Source organism: Canis lupus, chromosome 3 (genome assembly GCF_003254725.2).
Source record: "Canis lupus dingo isolate Sandy chromosome 3, ASM325472v2, whole genome shotgun sequence".
In the NCBI taxonomy this organism is placed as follows: domain Eukaryota; kingdom Metazoa; phylum Chordata; class Mammalia; order Carnivora; family Canidae; genus Canis; species Canis lupus.
In genome coordinates this window covers 37232667-37252175 of record NC_064245.1, presented here as the reverse complement: position 1 = coordinate 37252175, position 19509 = coordinate 37232667, and the positions used below count along the sequence as shown (strand labels likewise).

Genomic DNA, 19509 nt, shown 5'->3' with positions numbered 1-19509 from the left:
AATATTTTTAAAAATATCATTACTATTTGATGTTTTAGCCAAATGCAGTTAGATCACACACCCTTTTTATCCTTTTCCGAGGGAGATCCCTTTTTACATTTTTACATTACATCTACAGAGTTTTTCCATATTCAGAAGTTGGGGATGTGTTCTGATTTTGCATTTTAAAGAAGCAAGATAAGCAGAGATGTTTATAGCAGTTTATTCATAACTGACAAAACTTGGAAGCAACCAAGACAGCCTTCAGTAGGTGAATGGATAAATAAACTGTGGTACATTTAGACAATGGAATATTATTCAGAGCTAAAAAGAAATGAGCTATAAAACTACTAAAAGACATGGAGAAAACTTTAAATGCATATTGCTAAGTAAAAGAAGCCAATCTGAAAAGGCTACACACTGTATGCTTCTAACTATGCAGCATTCTGGAAAAGCCAAAACTATGGAGACAGTAAAAAGATCAGTTGCCAGGAGTAGGGCTGGGGGAGAAAGGATCAACACACAGAGCTCAGAGGATTTTTACGATTGATACCATAATGGTGGATACAGGGATCCCTGGGTGGCGCAGTGGTTTAGCGCCTGCCTTTGGCCCAGGGCGCGATTCTGGAGACCCGGGATCGAATCCCACGTCGGGCTCCCGGTGCATGGAGCCTGCTTCTCCCTCTGCCTATGTCTCTGCCTCTCTCTCTCTCTCTGTGTGACTATCATAAATAAATAAAAATTAAAAAATAAATAAATCAACATAATGGTGGATACATATCATTACACATTTGTTCAAATGCGTAGAATGAACAGCAACACCAAGAGTGAACTCTAATGTAAATGATAGATTACGATGTGACAACAAAGGTTCATAATTGTAACAAATGCATCAATCTGGTGGGGGATGTTGATAATGCAGGATGCTATGTGTGTGGGAGAGGGCAGAGGGTGCAAGAACGATCTATACTTTGTTCTCAATTTTGCTATGTACCTAAATCTGCCCTAAACAACAAAATCTATTTAAGGAAGAGTAAGATAAATTATTCCCAATGAAAAAATACATAAGCACATAATCATATAGACACAGACATTTCCCCTCCTGTAACCCTTTCTTGAACATGCTCTAGTTTTGGGAGGAGCAGAATCCCAGAGATAAGGAGGTGAACCAGGCCAGGGACAGGGAAGGGCAGGCTCTCTCCTCCTATCTTCCCTGAAATTTCTTCTTTGATATTAAAATTGTATCAAAAAACAGATCATTCTTTTAGGCTCTCTCTCACTCCATGGCCAATATCCTATGGTCATTTTCTTTATGTGTAGACACATTGTACTGTTATAGAAATAAGTCATTCCTGACTGGTACACAGCATGGGGTTGAAATGGACTCCAGGCCCCTGGGCCGGAGAGAACTGTGAGAAAAAGGAGTCTGAGAGATGCCCAGAATGGCCCAAGGGGGAGCCACAGCTGAAATAGCTCATCCTGCCCCCTAGTTAAATGTGCTTTAATTTATTTTTATTTATTTTTATTTATTTTCAAGGCACATTTAATTTAATATCAAGAGTGCAATACAAATGGCCCAAATACAATGAAGGAAACACATTCCCCCATTAACATCAACGACAATGCTCTTTCAACATGTGCCTGTTGAATGGAATGGGGATTTAATTTCACTATTGAAAAAAATAACGCAGTGAGTCTCATCACAGCCAATATCCTTATACAATCTAGTAGTGAAATGAATGTTTATAATGCTTCAAACAGTTTCAACCTGAAGTTTGATACCACACCTTTATGTTTGTTTGTACAGTCCTCAGTAAGATTATCTACAGCATTAGCAACCATTCAAAGAACAAACCATTGATTAAAACCACATTGATTTAAGGCTCAATCAAGTAATATAGAGCCCCAAACTAAATGGTTAAATATATGAACTACTTATACTGACATCTATTATTTGATTCTCTCGTGACTATTAAATTGGTTCTTAGCGAATAAACTCTTTAAAGGCAAAATTCACCTCATTTGAGTTTTGACCCAGAAGTTCAACAACAATCACAAAGTCCACAGTCTTATTGGCAAACCTGAGATACAGTGTCTCTAAGTCACTATGCTCAAGGTTAAGAGCAATGCATATTCAATTTTTACATTTTACTGGAATTTTACATGTTCAATACATGATTTTAAATCTCTAGGTTTTCATTCCTCCAAACTGTCTGAAGACACAGTGTGCCACAGACTTAAGACTTCTGTTTCTCCCTCTATTTTCTTCAAACAGAAACATTTCTCAAGTGTCTACATGTTCTAGAAGGGGAATTTTTCGGAGGTGGCCACTTCTTCGGTAGAGTCCAATGCCATCAGGCCTCTGAAGCAAGGGGAGGGGGAAGAAAAAAAAGCTAAAACACAAGGTTCATCTGGTAAGTTTTACATTAACCATTACAAGCTGGATAGTATAAGAATGTGGCTTTTTTTGGCTCAAAAAGTCAGAGTCTTGGTGTGGAAACGAGTACTTGGCTGTCCCACCACAGCTTTCTCGCAGTGGGACTGTCAGGGAAGTCTTGACTGGGGAGTATGATCTGTTTACCTATCAGGCATAAACTTCCAGGCACTCAGTTCATTTTGGGCTTGTTCCAGGTTGTCTTTAGTCTGTTCTAGTTCACCTTTCATTTTGAGGAAAAACAAGTTGATCGCTGGGTCTACCATTGTTGATCTCAGTTGGGCAACACTAGGCTGCTGGACTTGCTTGAGGTACTGGATTTGAGTAGTACACTCTTGCACCTCTTGCTCCTTGGTTTCTAGTCGCATTACAAGGATGCTTTCCCTGCGAGCAGACTCTTGTTGTTGCTTTAGTTTTTCTTCAGACTCCCTTAACCCATCATTAGAATTAAGATCTGTGTACTTGCCCTCCAAAGCTTGGACATATGCTTCATATTGTTTCCACCTTAGAATGAACTCCTCTCGTGCCATAACTTTGATGTCTGTTTCACTCAGTCGAACCTTTTTTGGAAGAGGTTCCTCGTTGGTCACCTTGAATCCTCTCCAGATGGAGGCCGCGCCGGCGTCACCCAGTCACATAGGCTGAGGCTCCGCTGCCCGCTCGCCGCCCAGGCCGCCCTGGCCCCCGCGCTCCTCCTCTCGCCGCAGCACCCGCGCTCCCCCTAAATGTGCTTTTAATTATGCCATGCTTCATACTTATGTCAAGGAGGGGATAAATTTAGTTGCATAACTTCAGTTTAATAAGCCACTGGGGCATACAATTCACGTTAGAAAGCTATTCATAACATATGGCTAAAATAACCAAAAAGTTGATTCTTGGAGAAGTGCCCTCTGCTTACCTGGAAAAGTCGCTACACAAATTCCTAAAGCAGATCTAACCAGCATGCTCTCAACAGGTTCATTTTATAAAGGTGACTCTTGCAGCTATGGCACAGTCCTTCATAAAAGATGGTGGGAAAATGTTGCATTAATAAAGGTGGAATTAGTCCAATGGCTGCATTTTGTCTTTCTTTCCATTTCCTGCCTCTTTCTCCTGGCACTTTTTCTCACAGAAATTTACTCTCAGTGTTACATTCCATTTTCATGGCTGCATTTTCCTCTGGATATTAGTTTATGTGTTTTGCTATGGTTGCAATAAGCCCTACCCAACCGCAGCCCACATGTCCTCCTTGCAACTGCTGGCACACACAACAGAATGGCTTCTTCGCACAGCAGCACAAACACGGAAAGTATAACCTGTTCAGTCTCCTGAGAAAGGTTCCTCAACAGCATTTGGCTTGCCATGGTGGGCTCTTGAATGCAAGTTTCAAACCTGATTCATGATCCTGCTGGCTGCATAGACCTGGCCAAGTGGGTGACCTGTGTGAGTTTCTTTATATTTTGCCTTTCTGGATTGTTGTGAGGGTGAAATGAGGTCAACACAAAGGGCTCAGAGCAGAGGCCAGCACAGAAAGGATGGAACTTGATGATGCTCCCTCCCAGACTCATCATGGGCCACTTGTTCTTTGGGAACAGGATATTTTTCCCACCCACATCCTCTTTTATCCTCCAACATTCACATCTTGCTCCTCTGCCCAGCACATTCTTACCAGCTCTTCAGAATTCAACTTAAATACTACTTCTTCCAGGAAGCCCACCTGGCCTGCATAGACCAAGTCAGAGCAGCCTCTTGCCCTCTACCCTGAGTGTACCACTGACTCACCAGGGAGCAGACATTGCATCTGCCTTTCACCACTATCTTTTCAGCATGAAGCAGAACACACAGGCATAGCAAGTGCTCAACACACGTCTGCTGAATAAATTAAAAGTCATGGCTGGAACTGTCACCTTGGGAATCAGCTGTAGACAAGATACTGTTTGAGCGCTCTCAGAAAAAGAACTCAGGGCACAAGTCTCAGTCATGTGTGGAGGAAACAAAATCAGAAGAAGGGGAGACACCAGCAGGCTATTCAGACCCAGAGTATCTAGCAGAAGACTGAAAGCCACAGAGTGTGGAGATGGGCCAAAATGGAAAAGCTGATTGTGTTTCAGCAAGGGGGTATGACATCATAAAAATGCCAATTCTTTCAAAACTCATGCAAAACTGGAAGGCAATATCAATCAGAGTTCTAATGTCTTTTAGGGAATTGGATATAACTATTTTGAAGTGTGAAGTCAAGACTGGCCACTACTTGCTAATTATGGACACTGAATGATGGGCTCATGGGGGTTTAATATATTATTCTGTATACATATATAGATGTTCAATATTTTCCATAATTGTTAAAATATTTAAGTAAAATTAGGTTAGTAGCAAACAAAAAAGAGGCACTGTCCTAAACTCTTTATATTTATTAACACGTTTCTAATAGCAAACAAAAAAAATTAAGAATGCAATAAGGGAGGGTTTACTTCACCACAATGATGAGCTAGTCAATATATTATAAAAAAAAAATGTATGCCCAAAGTGGCATTTCGGTTCCCAGGGAAAAGAGTGGTCCATTTAATAAATGCCAGCTGGCAGAAAATATACTTATACCCCACCTCCATGCCTCCAGAACTAAATTCCAGATAAAGATATAAATGTTATACAGTTAAATGTAAACATATTACAAGAAAAAAAGCAGGAAAATTTTTGTATGACTTTGGCATGAGGAAGACCTTCCTAAGCAATGCAAGATATCCAGAGAAAATAGACAAAAATTAAAAAATATTTAACCAGATAAAGTTTTAAAATATGGCAGAAAAAAACAGTATAAAGAGTATATTAGTAGGCTTAGTAAAATAGTTGTAACATATGACCACAAAACACTAAAATTCCTATAAAGAACTGCTATACACTGTTAAGATAAAGACACACAGCGACCCAATGGAAACTCAGACAAAAGTCATGAATAGGCAGTTTACAGGGAATGAAATCCAGAAGGCCAATAATGCATAAAAAAGATATTTGCGTGAGCACTGGTCATGAAGAAACAATGAAAACTGCCAATGTAATATAATTTTCAGACAGACTGGCAAAAAACCTACTGATGACATCTGGAGTCAGAGGGACTATACAGAACTCTACACACCTCTGCATTTCTGGTGAGAATGTGAATTTTTTAAGCTCCTTTGAAAAAGTGATCTGAAAATATCAATTCAAATTCAAAATACAAGAGCTTAGTGATACCATATTGGGAAATATTTCTTACAGAAGTAAGTTAATACTATATTAGAAAGTATTCAGTGATATCATATTAGAATTTTTGAAGTGGCAAAAACTGGAGAAAACCAGAATGCTTCTCAATGAAGAATAACTGGATACACTGGATGTGCTCCTCTGTTAAAGAATTGAATCCAGTTTGATTTGTTGATCTGGAAGGACATCTTTGATGCACAGTTTACTGAGGAGAGGAAGCTTTGAAGTTACATGTATTGTATAGAATCATAGACATCTGGTTGTAAAAACAAGTACAAAAGACTATTCTGTACTTACAAATATGAGCACAGCTAGTAATGTCTATATACTATCTATTAGCTAAGAAAAGTATAAATTGGGGGATATTATTAACATTTTAAAATGCTTTTTCATCTTTTCACTGACTATAAAAACTTCTATTGCTTTTGTAACAAAAATTAATCAAGAACATTTTTTGTAAAAGGTGACATTTTGCCAGGGAACCCAAGGGGGTGGAGGGAAGAATTTCAAGGAAAGGATAAGTGGTTATCTAAGAGCCAATAAAGATTGAGCCTCAGGAGATTTGGATAAGCCTGGGTACCCTAGAAATAAGCACAGAAACCAGTGGGGGTGTGGCTGGGGACTTGGGGCAAATGTTGAATTCCATGGGTCAGAGGCCTCTGCTGTGACTATTTCCTATCTTGGTAACTTTACATCCTAATTGTAAAGGGGAAGGGAAATGAATTTGGTTGACGATGAAGACCTGAGCATTCATTCAGTTTGAATGGAGGCAAGGGAGGATATCAAGCCCACTCCTATCCCCTCCCAGCCCGGCAGTCTGTCACAATTTCAGAGAATCCTGGAAGCATTCCTATAGAACAACACAGTGAGTCCAACAACTTCAACAATCTGAGAGGATGATGGGAAAACTAGCAAGTATCAAGCTTTCCCGGGAGGAAAGGACCAGCGACCACCTGCTGGTTGGGGCTGTTATCAAGGTGCATGTATGTCCACCCTGGGGCCCATCTTTGTCCGTGATATAAAGCATGTGAACCCTGAAATCCAGGAAGAAACAGAAAGCATAATCACAAAATAATTTTGTTTTCTGGGACAGTACGCAGAGGACCACTGCTGCCAATGGGTGGCATGTGGACCATGCGGACTGACCCTGCTTCAGAGAGGGCCAGAGAGGGCACAGGTGTGATGCTGTAGGTATCAGGCAGCTGCACACCTGCATACTTATACCTCTAGGCTCTGAAAGTCTGGAAATGGACTTGAAATGGAAGTGCAAGAAGCCTCCCTAGGTTTAAGACTATTCAAATTGTTCCTCTGACATGGATTTTACACTTCTATTGATATCTCCACAGCTCCCTTAAATCACTCCTATACTATTACCATGCTCTCACAAATGACACATTGACTCTGATCAAAGGCTCTGTGTAGTGGTCTCTAGGGAAGCTGCAGACCACTTTCCACTGGGTGGGGGACTTGCAAAAACACACATTTCCGAGGAGCAGCCCAGACTTCAGAGGGGAACTTCTGAGTGTGGTGTCCTTAAATGTCTGTTTTTACAAGTATGTGAAGTATTTTCATCCCGCTCATATTGGATCATGTCTTTGGAAACCAACTTGATCATACTGACAAGTTCCTGAAACCAAAGTAGGAACCTGACAAACACCTGCACTTGGCTGATTTCCATAAAAAAGACAATTAGAAGTCCAATGTCTTTTAGTCATTCACTGTTGTCAGTCTAACGTTTAGAATTCTGGACTCAGTTTCCCATAAAACTGAATTTTCACCCATGCCTGACCCCTTCCTCAAACAAACAAAACACCCCCCAAAACACATACACAAAAACCTCCAAACAAATTAAATGGAGTATATTACAAGTGTTCAGAGGTCACTGTAAATTCCAGGAGGAAGACAGTAACATATCAGCTCATTTTAGACTTTGATTTGTCAAATATGCATGTTGCCATTTCTATGGAAAAATGAAAGCAAGAAACAAAAGGGGATATGATTTTCAAACAACCGTAAGGGAAAACATGCAATTCCTACATTTGTTCATGGATATCCTTTGAGTTTGTACCATGAGCCAGTCCCTATTTGAGGAGCTTGAGAAGCAGGCAGAAACCCCTCATGAAGTTTCTTTTCTAAGAGAGGCAGAGAAACAAACACATGACACCATAATCAGGGCACTGCATAGGATGGCAGAAGGTGACTAATTGATAGGACAGAGACGAGAACAGGGTCAAGGGTAGGAGGAGGGCTGAGGGTGTGATGAGGACATGTTACATTGGGTGGGCATGGCTCACCTCACTGAGAAAGTGATTCTGGATCAAGGATGTGGAAAGGGTACGCAGATGAACTGGGTACAAGGCCAGGGTGAGAACAGTTCCCCCTAAGAGAGGCTGGAGGGGCCCTGCCCTGTCAGAGGAACTGCAGATGGACAGGTGAGTCTGGAGTACACAGAGCGAGGGTGGTGGTCTGAACTGAGGCCCATGTAATGTGAGGAGAGCAAGCCTCACAGGCCATAAGGGTCCCTCTGAGCACCATGCCACTCACGGCTTCCACCGTGTGAGCAGGAGCCAAGACACAGGCTTTGGAGCGAGGCAAGGTATGATGGAGCTTCCAAGCTAAGAGGCTTGCTCTGGCTGCTGTTTGGTGAGCAGATGGTCGGGGGGAGGTGGGAAGTGGGAGGAAGGAGAAAGGAGAAAGATACGTCAGGAGGCCACTGCTTTATCCAGAGGAAGCAGGAGAATGGTCTGGGTGAGGTGGCAGCAGTGGGGGTGGTGAGAATTGGCTGAACTCTTGATATATTTTGAAAATCGATTTTAAAAAGAATCTAAAGAAGGCAATAAACAAGAAGTGGGGAGCAGATGTGAAACAAGGAGAATGTACCAAATGAGATGGGTAGATTTAAACCTATATGTGTCACTAATTAAATTAAATGTAAAGACACCAGATGCTCCTGTTAAAGGCAATAAATTGGCAGACTGAATGTAAGAATTCAACAATACGCTCTTTATAAAAGACATCTAAAAGATAAAGATACAGAAAGGATAAAAATTGGAAAAGTAAGAAGTGTACTATGCAGATTACAATCACCAGAGAACTAGCATGGCTATGTTTGTAGCAAACAGAGTAGATTTGGGGATAAAAAGCATTAACTAGCGATGAAGAAAATTGCTTCATAATGATATAATCAGACACAATAAGTGTAGGCACATAAAGATCTGAACATACTACTGACAATGTTTACCTAAAGGACACATAGGATTATACTCCCAAGAGCTGCAGAATACAATGTGGAACCTTTACAGAATATTTATCATATTTTAGGACATAGAGAAAATCACAAAGAAGTTCAAAGGATGAAATCACACAATGTTCTCTGAACATACAACAATTAAATTAGACAGATAACTAGCAAATCCCCATACAGTTAGGACATTTAACACACATTTCTAAGTAACCCATAAGATTTACTTGAAATTAATACAGGACATTGGGGTGGCAGTCGGCGAGGCATAGAAAACACAAGACTGGACACAACTTGATAATTATGGAAGCTGGGTGATGAGTACTTGGGGATTCACTATACTGTTCTGTGTACACTTTATATATTTATTTTTTCCATAGTTAAATGTTCAAAAATGTAAGCAAAATAAAGTCAGTAAAACAATCTCTAGGGAAAATGCAATGACCCAAGAGTGAAAGAAATCACAACTGAAATAATAAAATATTATGAACTTAATGATAATAAAAAACTCCATATCAAAATTTGTGGGATATAGTAAAAGCAATAGTTAAAGGGAGTTTTGTTGCTTTGGGGAGCCTGGGTAGCTCAGTCAGTTAAGCATCTGCCTTATGCTTAGGACATGTTTCCAGGGTTTTGGGATCTGCTCCCTGCTCAGCGGGGAGTCTGCTTCTCCCTCTGCCACTCCCCCCACATCCTCTCTCGCTTTCTCTCTCAAATAAATATGTTTTAAAAAGGGAGTTTTGTTGTTTTCAATGTATATATAAAAAAAGTAAGAAAGACCAAATGTTCATGAGTCAAGCAACCATTTCAATAAGCTAAAAAAAAAAAAATCAGCAAAATAAACACAAAGAAATTAGAGGGAAGAGAATAATCAAGATCAGAAATGCATAAAACAAAAGCAAACAGATGGTAGGTAGGATCTATCATTAGTGTTATGAAAAGAATAATACTACTGATAAACCTTTAATATGAATACTTATGCAGACTGTCAAATACAGACAAAATGGACAAATTCTAAAAAGAAAGATAAAACTCAACAAAATTGACTTTAAATAATAGAAAACATGAATAGTTCCAAAACTGTTAAACAAATCAATACACAAATGTTTTTCTCCTAAAAAAAGGACCTCCAAGCCCACATAGTTTCCTCAAAAAAATGAAGAAGTAACCTAGTCTTATAAAATCTAATCCAAAATCTAATCCAGGGTACAGAATAAGGGTACAATCCTCAATTCATGTTATGAAGCTGGCACATAATCTTGGTATAAAAGTGTGGCAAGGGTGGTAAGAGGGGAAAGAAAGAAAAATATATGGCAATTTCAGCCACAAAGATTGATGATATACACATATTATATAATATATCATGACAAACTTGGTTTTATCACAGGAATGGATGTATGGTTTACTATTACAAAACTCATCACATCAACAGATTAAAGAAGAAAAATAAATCAAATGATCATATTTCAATACATGCATGCAGAAAAAAATTTTAAAAATTTAAGATTTTATAAAATTTAGAAGGAGATTTCTTTAACCTGATAAAACGTTCCTTACAAAGAAAAAAAACAGCATATTATTCATATTTGTAAAATGTCAAAAGCTTTTCTTACCACAGTGAGAAGATTAGATCCAAACATATAAATAATTAAATTACATGCTAATAGCCTACATTCAAGCAGCACATACAGCATTTATTTCAGTTGGAAGTCAGATATTGTCACACTACGTTAAAAAAAGCAAGACCCAACCCTATGCTATCTATAAGACACTCATTTTAAATATGAAGACACAGGCTGCTTGAAAGTAAAAAAGGTGGAAAAATATATACCATGCAAATTGTAAGCACAAGGAAGCTGGATATATTACTATCAGAAAAAATAGATTTCAAGCCAAAAATGTATTACTGGTGACGAACACTTCATTATGATGAAAAATATCAATTTACCAAGAAGACATGACAAAGACAAATATGTATAAATATATAACTTCAATACATATAAAGTAAACTATAAGAGTAAAGAAGATATAGAGATATAGGCAAATCTACAATCCTAATTGATGGTTTAATATCTTGTTCTCAAGGAATTGCTAGAGCCACCAGGTTAAAAAAAATAGTAGTAAGGATATCTATACTTGAACAACAGCATCAACGAAAATTACTCAGCTGTCATTTACAGAACACTTCATCTCAAAAACTGTAGAATATCAATTCTTTTCAAGTGCGAAAGAGCATTTGTCTCTTGGTGAATAGGCCATATGCTGAGTCACAAGACCTGTCTTCATAAAACTCAAAATGCTGAAATGCTACAGAGTATGTTCTATGACAATAGGATTGATTTGGCAATCATTACCAATAAGGTATCAAAAATTCTCAAATATTTGGAAACCATGTAACACATGTGTAACTAACTAATGTATCAGAGGAAATCACAAGTAAAGTTAGATAACCTTCCAAACTGGAAGATAAGACATAACTTATCAAGATGGGACAAATGAGACATCACAGGGAAATGAGAAAACACTTCATATCTGAAGATACTGAAAACAGATCAGAAATGTTGATGCAGGAAAACTGCTTAAGTAAAATTTATGGTATTAAATGCATGTAAGAAAGGAGCAAATGCTTAAAATCAATGATCTAGGTTTTCACCCTGAGTATCTTTTATAAGCCATAAACAAATCAACACCAAAATAAGTAGAAGAAAGGAAACTACAAAGAGATAAAATAGTAAAAAAGAAAATAAAAGAAATAAGAATTATGGAAACTAAAATTTGGTCCCTTGGTAAGATTGATAAATATGTAGCAAGATTTATGGGGAAGAGAAAGAGGAAATAAAAGAGAGGAGAGGACCTCAGTTTCTGGAGACATAAAAAGGATAACAATGAAATAACTATGTACATTATAATAAATTAGGAAATTTGGATGAAATGGACACATTTCTTTAAAGACACAACTTAACTAAATGAGATATGAGATGAAATAGAAAATCTGAAAAGTATGTTTTGTTCTGAATCTGTATCTGTTAAGGGAATTGTATTCATTGTGCAAACATTACTTAAAAAGAAAGACACAAATGATTTCACTTAAAATTTTACCAAACATTTAAGGAAGGAATAATATTAACCTTATACAAAATCTAAAAATAGGAAAAAAATGTGAATACTTCCAAACTTGTCGTATAAGGCCAACCAAAATTAGAGAAGGCTATTAAAAAGAAATTACCCATCAGTAACCATCATGAACACAGGCATAATCATTCATAACAAACTACGAGTTGAATCCATCAACACATAAAAAAGAATTATGACCAAGTAGGGTATATTCCATACACACAAGGTTGGGTTAACATTTAACATTCAAGAACCATTCAATATTATTCACCATAGTGACAGAAAAAAAAAAGAAAGAAACGGGTGACTAAATTCAACAGGTATTACAATTTTTTAAGGAAAAAATCCTGCAATCTTGGAATTAAGAAAAACTCCTCATTGGATACAGTAAATTTCTATAAAAAATTTTATTTTTTTTTCGGTGGGCTTAACATGGGGCTTGAACTCATGACCCTGATGACCCTGTGATCAAGACTTGAGCTGAGATCAAGAGTTAGTTGCTCAACTGACTGAATCTCCCAGGTGCCCCACACAGCCAGTCTTTTTTTTTTAAATTTTTATTTATTTATGATAGTCACACAGAGAGAGAGAGAGAGGCAGAGACACAGGCAGAGGGAGAAGCAGGCTCCATGCACCGGGAGCCCAACGTGGGATTCAATCCCAGGTCTCCGGGATCGCGCCCTGGGCCAAAGGCAGGCGCTAAACCGCTGCGTCACCCAGGGATCCCCAGTCTTAATACTTGTATAGGAGATCCGAGCCAGTGCAATAAGGGAAAGAAGTTAGAAAGGTAAAAGCAGCAGTTTTTTTATTTGCAGATAACATGAATGTCAGTGTAGAAAATTCTAAATCTTTACAACTAATAAGTGCACTTAGAAAGACTGTAAGTTACCAGGTTGATATATAAAAAATCATTTGTATTTCTATATATTTGCAGCAAACAGTTGGAAAGTAAAATTAAAAGAAAGAAATTTACAATGGCTTTGAAAAACATGAAGTAATACGGAATAAGTTTGACAAAAGATGTCAAGACTTTCTACACTGAAATGCAAAACTTGGCTGAGAGAAGTTAGAGGAGACATAAATAAATGAAGAGATATACACTGTTTGTGAATTCAACAGGTCAATATTGTAAGTCAGTTCTTCCAAAATTGGTCTATAGATTCAATAAGATTCTATTAAAAAATTCTAGCAGGCCTTTTTGTAGAAACTGACAAAATGATTCTAAAAATTAAATGAAAATGCATTTGACCCACAATATCTAAAATTGTCTTGATAAAGAATAGAGAATAGAAATCTTACAAAACCTCAAGAGTTACTATAAAGCTACAATTGTAAAGACAGTTGATGATGTATGAAGATAAATATGTAAATCAATGGGACCAAATAGAGTCCAGAAATAGACTCAAAACATGCCAAGGCAATTCAGAGGTGGAGGGAAAGACATCACAGATAATGCTGGAAAGAGCTGCATTCTCATACAGAAAGAAAATGAACCTCACTAATACCACAAATGAAAATTAATTCATTTTCACTAAACTAAACATTAAAGTTTAGAAACTAAACTAGACCACACAACTAAACATTAAAGCTATAAAGTGTTTAGAATAAAACAACCTAGGGGGAGGTAAAGATATCTTAGGACATAGAAAGCAATAATCATAAAAGAAAAAAATCAGTATATTAGACTTTCTCAAAATTCAAAAACTTCAACTCATCAGAAAGCAACTCATCTGTTTAGAAAACAGACAAATCATGACCAGGAAACATGTTCCTAATACATATACCTGACAAATGACTTATCTACATAATCTTTTAAAAAAACTTTTATGACAATAATGAAAGGACAAACAACCCATTGTTTTTTCAATTGTTCTGCCAAGTGAAATGAATCCAATAAACCTTTCTGATCACCTACTAAGGACATGGCACTGTGCAATGGAGGGTGGAGTTACAGAGACTATATATTATCACTTTCTTTTCTTAAAGGGTTAATCTCTCAGGAACTCTGATGGGGATACTTAAAAAAAAAGTGGGATATTATGGGGAAAAAGCCATATTTTTATTTAAAAATGCCTTGTTTTTTGCAACTTTTCATTTTACTTTGTTCCTTTTTTAAATTGAAGTATAGTTGACATACAATGTTACATTATTTCAGGTGTACAACAGAGCTATTTAACAATTCTGTTATGCCATGCTCACCACAAATGTAACTACCATCTGTCACCACACAATGCTATTTCAATACAATTGACTATATTCCCTATGCTGTACTTTTCAGCCTCATGATTTATTAATTCCATAACAAGAAGCCTATACCTCTTCACTCTCCTTTACCTCTTAACAACCCAATTTTATTTTTATAGGTATATATATATATATTTTTTAATTGAAGTTTGATTTGCCAACATATAGTATAACACCTAGTGCTCATCCCATCAAGTCCCCCTTCAGTGCCTGTCACCCAGTCACCTCATCCCCCCGCTCACCTCCCCTTCCACTACCCCTTGTTCACTTCCCAGAGTTTTCTCTCATGTTTTGTCCCCTTTACTACCCCTTGTTCACTTCCATGAGTTTTCTGTCATGTTTTGTCACACTCTTTGATTTTTTTCCACTCATTTTTTTTTAAGAAGCAAAAGATTGGAAAAGGAGCTTCAAAGGAAGATTTAAAAATGGCCAATAAGTGCATGAAAAAGTGCTCAATATATTTAATTATCAGGAAAATGAAAATTAAAACCACAAGTAGATATCACTTGATACCTACCAGAATGGCTAAAATTAAAAAGTGTGACAACATCAAATGTTGGCAAGGATGTGTAATATACAGAACTCTTTTATAATGCTGGAAGCAGCACAAAAATAATGAAACTAATTTGGTAAAATATATGATAGCTTTCCATAAAGCTAAGCAAACACCAACCCTATGACCCAGTAGTTCCACTTCCAGGTATTTATCCAAGAAAAATGAAAATGTGTCTACATAAAGACTTGTATAAGAATGATCAAAACAACGTTATTCACAATATCTCAAAGCTGAAAACAGCATATCTGATGCCCATCAATAAGAGAACAATCTATTTTGGTATATTTTTACAGTGAAATACTTATTATTCAGCAATAAAAAGGAATGAACTATGGATACAAGAAGCCTCATGGATGAATCTCACAGAAGCTGGAAACAAGAGAAATCCGAGTGTATATAGTTTCTTTTACAAGAAGTTTTAGGTTTGGCAAAATGAATCTATAGCAAAAAATTTTAGAAAAATGGTTGCCTCTGGGAGGTATTGACGGGGGCAGAGAACAATGAAGCTTTCTGGGGCGATGGAAAATTTCTCTATCTCGATAGAGGTGTCATTTACATAGGTATATCCCTTTGTCAGAATTTTTTGAGTTATGCAATTAAAATGTACATTTTACTAATGTAAATTTAACTAAAAAATACTCCCATACAAATAATGAACTATATATAGTTTACTCTTTTCCTTTGGTACTAAATAATTCTGGTACCACTTTCCGTATATTCTAGATTGAGCAAATGAGTAAATATATGAAAGGTATTGAAAGCAGGATGTCTTACTATTGGTAAAAGGAGTTACAAATATGGAACCTACAAGGCAAACTGGAGTTGATATATCAATATAAACTCTAATATCCCTGACATATGTATAGTTTATATATATCTGCTTCTGCATTCATTCTGTTGTTTGGGTTGAAATACATGGAGAAAACCCAGCCTTATAGGGATATGCAGTTGGAAAAGGGAATAATTAAATAGTTTTTTCAAATAATTATGGGATATTCTTTTTTGATACTTCACCAAAACTTGACAAGGAAAGCTGCTTCAAGGTGGGTTGCAGAGTGGAATCTGAAACCACATCAGGGAACATTCTGTACTCAGTCTAATATCCATTGGTCTGGTTTACATTTAGAATGAATCTTTTATCAACGCATGATTTTGTTATATCACACATTACTCATAAGGAGAATATGGTTTGGTTGAGTTATAAAGCTTTTCTAAATACTGACATATTTCATTACATAATATCAAAAAATTCATATTCACTAGTATCACTAGTATCTTGGTAGTAAACACTACCAAGAATTTAAGTACTGTGAAGCTGTTTAGGTTGCATTTTTGAAAATTCTAACATTGACTTTGTTTTTTTTTAATTTATTTTTTATTGGTGTTCAATTTACTAACATACAGAATAACCCCCAGTGCCCGTCACACATTCACTCCCACCCCCCACCCTTCTCCCCTTCCACCACCCCTAGTTCGTTTCCCAGAGTTAGCAGTCTTTACGTTCTGTCTCCCTTTCTGATATTTCCCACACATTTCTTCTCCCTTCCCTTATATTCCCTTTCACTATTATTTATATTCCCCAAATGAATGAAAACATACAATGTTTGTCCTTCACCGACTGACTTACTTCACTCAGCATAATACCCTCCAGTTCCATCCACGTTGAAGCAAATGATGGGTATTTGTCATTTCTAATAGCTGAGTAATATTCCATTGTATACATAAACCACATCTTCTTTATCCATTCATCTTTCGTTGGACACCGAGGCTCCTTCCACAGTTTGGCTATCATGGCCATTGCTGCTATAAACATCGGGGTGCAGGTGTCCCGGCGTTTCATTGCATTTGTATCTTTGGGGTAAATCCCCAACAGTGCAATTGCTGGGTCGTAGGGCAGGTATATTTTTAACTGTTTGAGGAACCTCCACACAGTTTTCCAGAGTGGCTGCCCCAGTTCACATTCCCACCAACAGTGTAAGAGGGTTCCCTTTTCTCCGCATCCTCTCCAACATTTCTAACATTGACTTTGAAGCTCAATTTTATCACTGACAACAAATATTAATTGTTTTCCTTGAAGTGACTGTCTCGCTTCATCATTTTTGAGAAAATATCAGCCAAATAACAAAGTTTAAGTAAACATTGTCACTCATTCTTTCAGGTAAAAACTGTGCTCCATGGAAATAGTGGCTATAACTCAGCTTACAACTCAAAACAACTGCATTGTGCTTTGTCTCAGACCATCATTATATGCAGCAGTATTCAGAATATTAAAATGAATATTTAAGAAATGAAACAGATGAACATAGTGGAAAAGAAGGAAAAATAAAACAACAGAGGGGGTGGCAAACCATAAGAGACTTTTAATGACAGAGAAAAAACTGAGGGTTGATGGAGAGCAGTGGGTAGGAGATGGACTGGATTGGTGATTGGCATTAAGGAGAGCACTTGTTCTGTTGAGTATGCTCAATAGAGCATATCCTGAGTATGTTGGGTGTTATATGTAAGTGATGTTATATGTTAACTAACTTGAATTTAAGTTTAAAAAAAGATTGTATTTAAGGATCTATGTTTAATAAAATTAACAATTTTTACTGTTTCACTAGGGACATTTCTAAAGGAAATTAGCATTTATTTTTATGCAAAATGATAAAAAATACAATAATTACTGGAATGTTTTGATGCCATTGGTTTGATTTGTGTTTCTAGTTGTTTTATCACAAGTGAAAATGATGTTTTAACTGAAATGCTTCTCGATCTTACCAATTGTCATGTGTGGACTGAGGTCTGTCCCCAGGTGAATCAGTAACCGTCTGACAGCCAAGGAGCAAGGTGGCTGGGGGTGCGACAGGGCTGGTGTGGTCTGCTGGGCATGAAGATCTGCTGCTTAGTCAAAGGAGGTCATGGTGACATGAACCATCTGTAGAGTCAGATCACAGCAGGAGCGCAAGGAGAGGACTCCAGGCCTCATCTCCAGTGGCGAGGGTGCTGGGGATGAGCAGGCCCTGCTGCTTTCCCCTTCTTCTGCTTCATTCACTGCCCAGGAAGCTAGTTGTGTTTGTGCCCAGGTAAGGGCCTGAGGATGCCTGCTTTCAACCACTAAACCTCTGACCAAGGGCCTCATGGTGACTCTGTGCCTTTTTTTTTTTTTTTTTAAACACAGGAGAACTCTCTTTTACAGTTTACTTTTTTCCTTTTTTTTTTTTTTTTTTTTTAATATTTATTCGAGATAGAGGCAGAGACACAGGCAGAGGGAGAATCAGACTCCTTGTGGGAAGCCCAATGCGAGACTTGATCCCTGGATCCCAGCATCATGACCTGAGCCAAAGGCAGATGCTCAATCACTGAGCCACCCAGGTATCCCTACCTTTTTCCTTTTTTATAGTTTTATGTTTTACTATCACTTTCCATCATTATTTTATCTCCCTCTTTAACTGTTAAATTGGGAACATAAAGTTCCAATGCAAACAAAGCTATGAGGATAATCAATTCCTTAATTAAGGCCCTTTATCCCCTTCTCAGGTGCTTCCAGGGCCCTGGAAGTACCTTAAAAAGTATTGCCACTGTGATTTCAGAGAAAGCTGTAAAAGTGGTACTGATAACAAAGGTCACACTCCTTGTTCACATGACAATCCATGGGCCTCAGTTCTCCATCTACCAAAGTGATCACAGGTCAGAGTGACAGAGCAGGATGCTCTCTCATGTCCTTCACTCGGTCCCTTCTGAAGACATGATTACATTAAACCCCATTAAACCCAACACACATGTACACTCCATTTTTATTAATCCTGAACCAGCCAGAGCTCTAGAATACCCTGGGATGTCCTACGAAAGATAAATGAATTCAACAAGATTGGTTCAAGTTTACCAAATTGGAGATTTTGACAAACCCTCTGGCTCTATGCAGCAGCTACTGCAGGCCTAACTATGAATCAGTACCCCTCTTGCTTCTAAGAAGGGTATGCAAAAGAAACTAGAAACTAGCCTTTGACTCAGGGTGTGGTTCCGGAGTCCCAGGATTGAGTCCCACTTCGGGCTCCCCTCAAGGAGCATGCTTCTCCCTCTGCCTGTGTCTCTGCCTCTCTCTGTGTCTCTCATTAATAAATAAATAAAATTTTAAAAAAAGAAAGTAGTAGAGACAATATGCTGGATACATGGAAGTCACTGCTATTATTCCATGTTATAGAAATGATGGTAAGATACTATTCTTGTCCTTAAAGCAGACTTTTCCAGCTTCCCTCAAGGAACTCTGTAGGGGCACATGGTGGCTCAGTTGGTTAAGCATCTGCCTTTTGCTCAGGTCATGATGTCAGGGTCCTGGGATTAAGCCACACTTCGGGCTCCCTGCTCAGTGGGCAGTCTGTTTCTCCCTCTACCCCTCCCCCCTCCAACTTGTCTGCTCTCTCTCACTCATTATTTCTCAAATAAATAAATCTTTAAAACAAAAACAAAAACAAAAAGGAACAACTGTAATGCCAGGACAGGGGGGAGACTGAGCAGAGACAGCAGATAAGGGTATGTATTGCATGAAAGTTCTTTACCCTTCACACCTGTCCATATGAACCTAACCTCACTGCAGTATTATATTGACTCTCATACCCCCATCTCCTGCTCCTGTCTAGGGCAGAAGCAAATCTCATAAATGTCCCATTTCCAGCACTGTCCCAGGGGCTGAACTGCTGGGATTCTTAAATTGCAGCAAATATGGTCAGGGTTGTAATTCTC

At 37.9% G+C, this 19509-nt stretch overlaps 2 protein-coding genes across 3 annotated transcripts in view; both read right to left on the bottom strand.

Annotated features, from left to right (window-relative positions):
- The window catches only part of OTUD7A (OTU deubiquitinase 7A), a 385116-nt gene that overhangs the window by 244448 nt on the left and 121159 nt on the right, over window positions 1–19509 (bottom strand). The gene's annotated exons all lie outside the window — the stretch shown is intronic.
- LOC112653980 (pre-mRNA-splicing regulator WTAP-like) lies at window positions 1505–3042 on the bottom strand (the record flags this gene model as incomplete). The annotated part of the gene is made up of 1 exon (XM_049107626.1): window positions 1505–3042. A coding segment is annotated over one exon (486 nt), but the record flags the coding sequence as incomplete, so codon positions are not given.